The sequence below is a fragment of the Bombina bombina genome, chromosome 2 (assembly GCF_027579735.1).
Source record: "Bombina bombina isolate aBomBom1 chromosome 2, aBomBom1.pri, whole genome shotgun sequence".
NCBI classification, from domain to species: domain Eukaryota; kingdom Metazoa; phylum Chordata; class Amphibia; order Anura; family Bombinatoridae; genus Bombina; species Bombina bombina.
In genome coordinates, this window is record NC_069500.1 from 1,306,943,477 (window position 1) to 1,306,945,655 (window position 2,179).

Sequence of the window (2,179 nt, forward strand, 5' to 3'; positions counted from 1 at the left end):
ATTTATTCAGTGCTAAATTTGACAGCAAGTGAGCAGCACCTATAGCTTATCTATCTACTAGGGGCTGGAGTGGATTTACATTTCTGGCACCACATTGTAGACAGTTGTAAGGTAGGGAACCCTTACGCTGAGGTCCTGCTGCCAACTCCCCTAGGGGCAGAACCTGGGCCTGCCTGACGTAAAAAAATGATATGTGCCTACTCTGCCTAATTATAAATCTGTCTGAGACGTTTGTATAGGTTTAGGAAGTGCTGTCAGGAGTGAGTGAATACTATTCACTGCTAGATTCATTGACATGACATGATTCATCCATAGCAACAATATGCATCTAATTGAAAGTTACTGTAACTAAACTTACTGGTCTATTTTTCTTTTTCTTTAGTGTGATATATTTACCTCTATTATCAATGCTAAGAGAGAGAGAGAGAGAGAGAGAGAGAGAGAGAGAGAGAGAGAGAGAGAGAGAGAGAGAGGAGTTTATTGGTGGTGGTTGTTATTATAGTTCCACAGAAATTCTAATCCACACACACACTCACTTATGGTATTGTAGCACTAGCCTTATGCATTTTTTCTATGACTGTATTTGACAATTAGAACTGTTGAATTATTGATTCTTCCTATAGCAATAAGCAGTGAGTGAAACACAACCCAAACCCACAAGTATAGGTATGCTAAAAATGCTTAACATGTTATAAATAACTGGAGAATAAAAACATTTCTATTTGTTTCGATTCATTTTAAGGAAAGCACTTTGTGCCAATATGACCCTTGCTCTATTCCGCCGGCCTCGAGAGAGGTCACCTGTGACACTGAATATTCTCTCTGCAAAGGCTTGAGAAGCTGGCATAGCCAACAGGTCTAATGCAAAAGGTTTTAACTGGTGATAAAAAGTATCATTCTTTGACAGCCAAAAATCTGTTCCAGTGTCGTCATCAGTGATGGGTTGTTGCAAAAGCTCTTCCTCCCTATATTTTCTGATCTGCTGCTCTATGCTGTTTGGGGAGGTCCTCTGCCTGGGTCTTCTGCGGCATTTTGAGAGAAACCGAAAGACTCTGTGCTTTGATGTGGATGGTGGAGCTTCTTCCTTTGATTTCTCAATATTCTCCTCTTCTGCAACTGCAAGTGCATCATCTTGTGTGTGGGGCAATGCTGATTTTCTTATCACATACTCCTCTGCCTGTTTAAGAAGTTCCTGAATATTTTCATCAGCCACATCAACAAGGGTTTCACAGACAGTAGGGTTGACAAAACAAGCAGCAGCTGCAAGTGGGGAGAACCTTTCATCTGTTGTATCTAAGAATGAAGCAAAACGCTGGTTTACATTCCCTTTCATTTTTTGTGCAATTGTGGCAAGGTCTTGGTAGCTAGTGTTCTGTTTAAAGTCATCAAGGTGACTGAGCAGATCAAAGAGGGCAGGGACAACCAGGGACATGGACATGGTGTCACTCTGGAGGGTTTTAGTATGTTCTGCAAATGGCAGCAGTAGATCATGCAATGATGTGAGCTTTTGCCATTCACTAGGGAGAAAGCTGTCCCATCCCATGTTGTTTGCGATTTGGCAGACCGAGTCTTTCACTTTGATGAGTCGTGCGATCATGTTGAATGTACTTGACCAGCGTGTGGGGCAGTCATTTAAAACAATAAGGCCACACTGCTCCAATATCTTCTGTGTTGCAACGGAAGACTTGCGGAAGAGTTTCACTACTGACCTTGCTTTATCAAGGATTCTCTTAACACTTGCCTCCTTCTGCACCATGTGGACCACAAGTTGTAAGGTATGCACCACACACGGTGTCCGGTCCATGTCGATCTGTTGGTACCTAAGAGGACAGAGCACAGTCAAATAAGCATAAAGTATAAAAAAGTTTTCCATTCAATTTTTTAAACCCTCAATATCTTAATTATGGATGGGAATACTTTACACAAGATTACAATACAAAGTGTAAATGGAAAAATAACAACAAAAGATACAGCCCGCCCCCAACATCAATCTCATATCCATGTTAAAATTGACTGTCATCATGAAAAAGATTGAAAAAATAATAAAAATGGCTCACCGCAAATCATCAATTTCAGACTCAGACGACTCAGAGTCACTTTCCGTTATGGGGGAGTCTTCCTCACTAAAGCTGGGTGGTTCTTCTGCTGCTGCTGTGGTGTGTTTAAATGCTGCCACCAT

At 41.3% G+C, this 2,179-nt stretch overlaps 1 protein-coding gene across 1 annotated transcript; it reads right to left on the bottom strand.

Annotated features, from left to right (window-relative positions):
* Positions 1–718: 718 nt before the first annotated feature.
* Positions 719–2,179, bottom strand: LOC128647514 (zinc finger BED domain-containing protein 4-like). The gene is made up of 2 exons (XM_053700298.1): positions 2,058–2,179; positions 719–1,820 (listed from the first exon to the last, which is right to left on the bottom strand). Exons 1-2 carry the CDS (start codon positions 2,177–2,179, stop codon positions 719–721), a joined length of 1,224 nt encoding a protein of 407 aa, XP_053556273.1.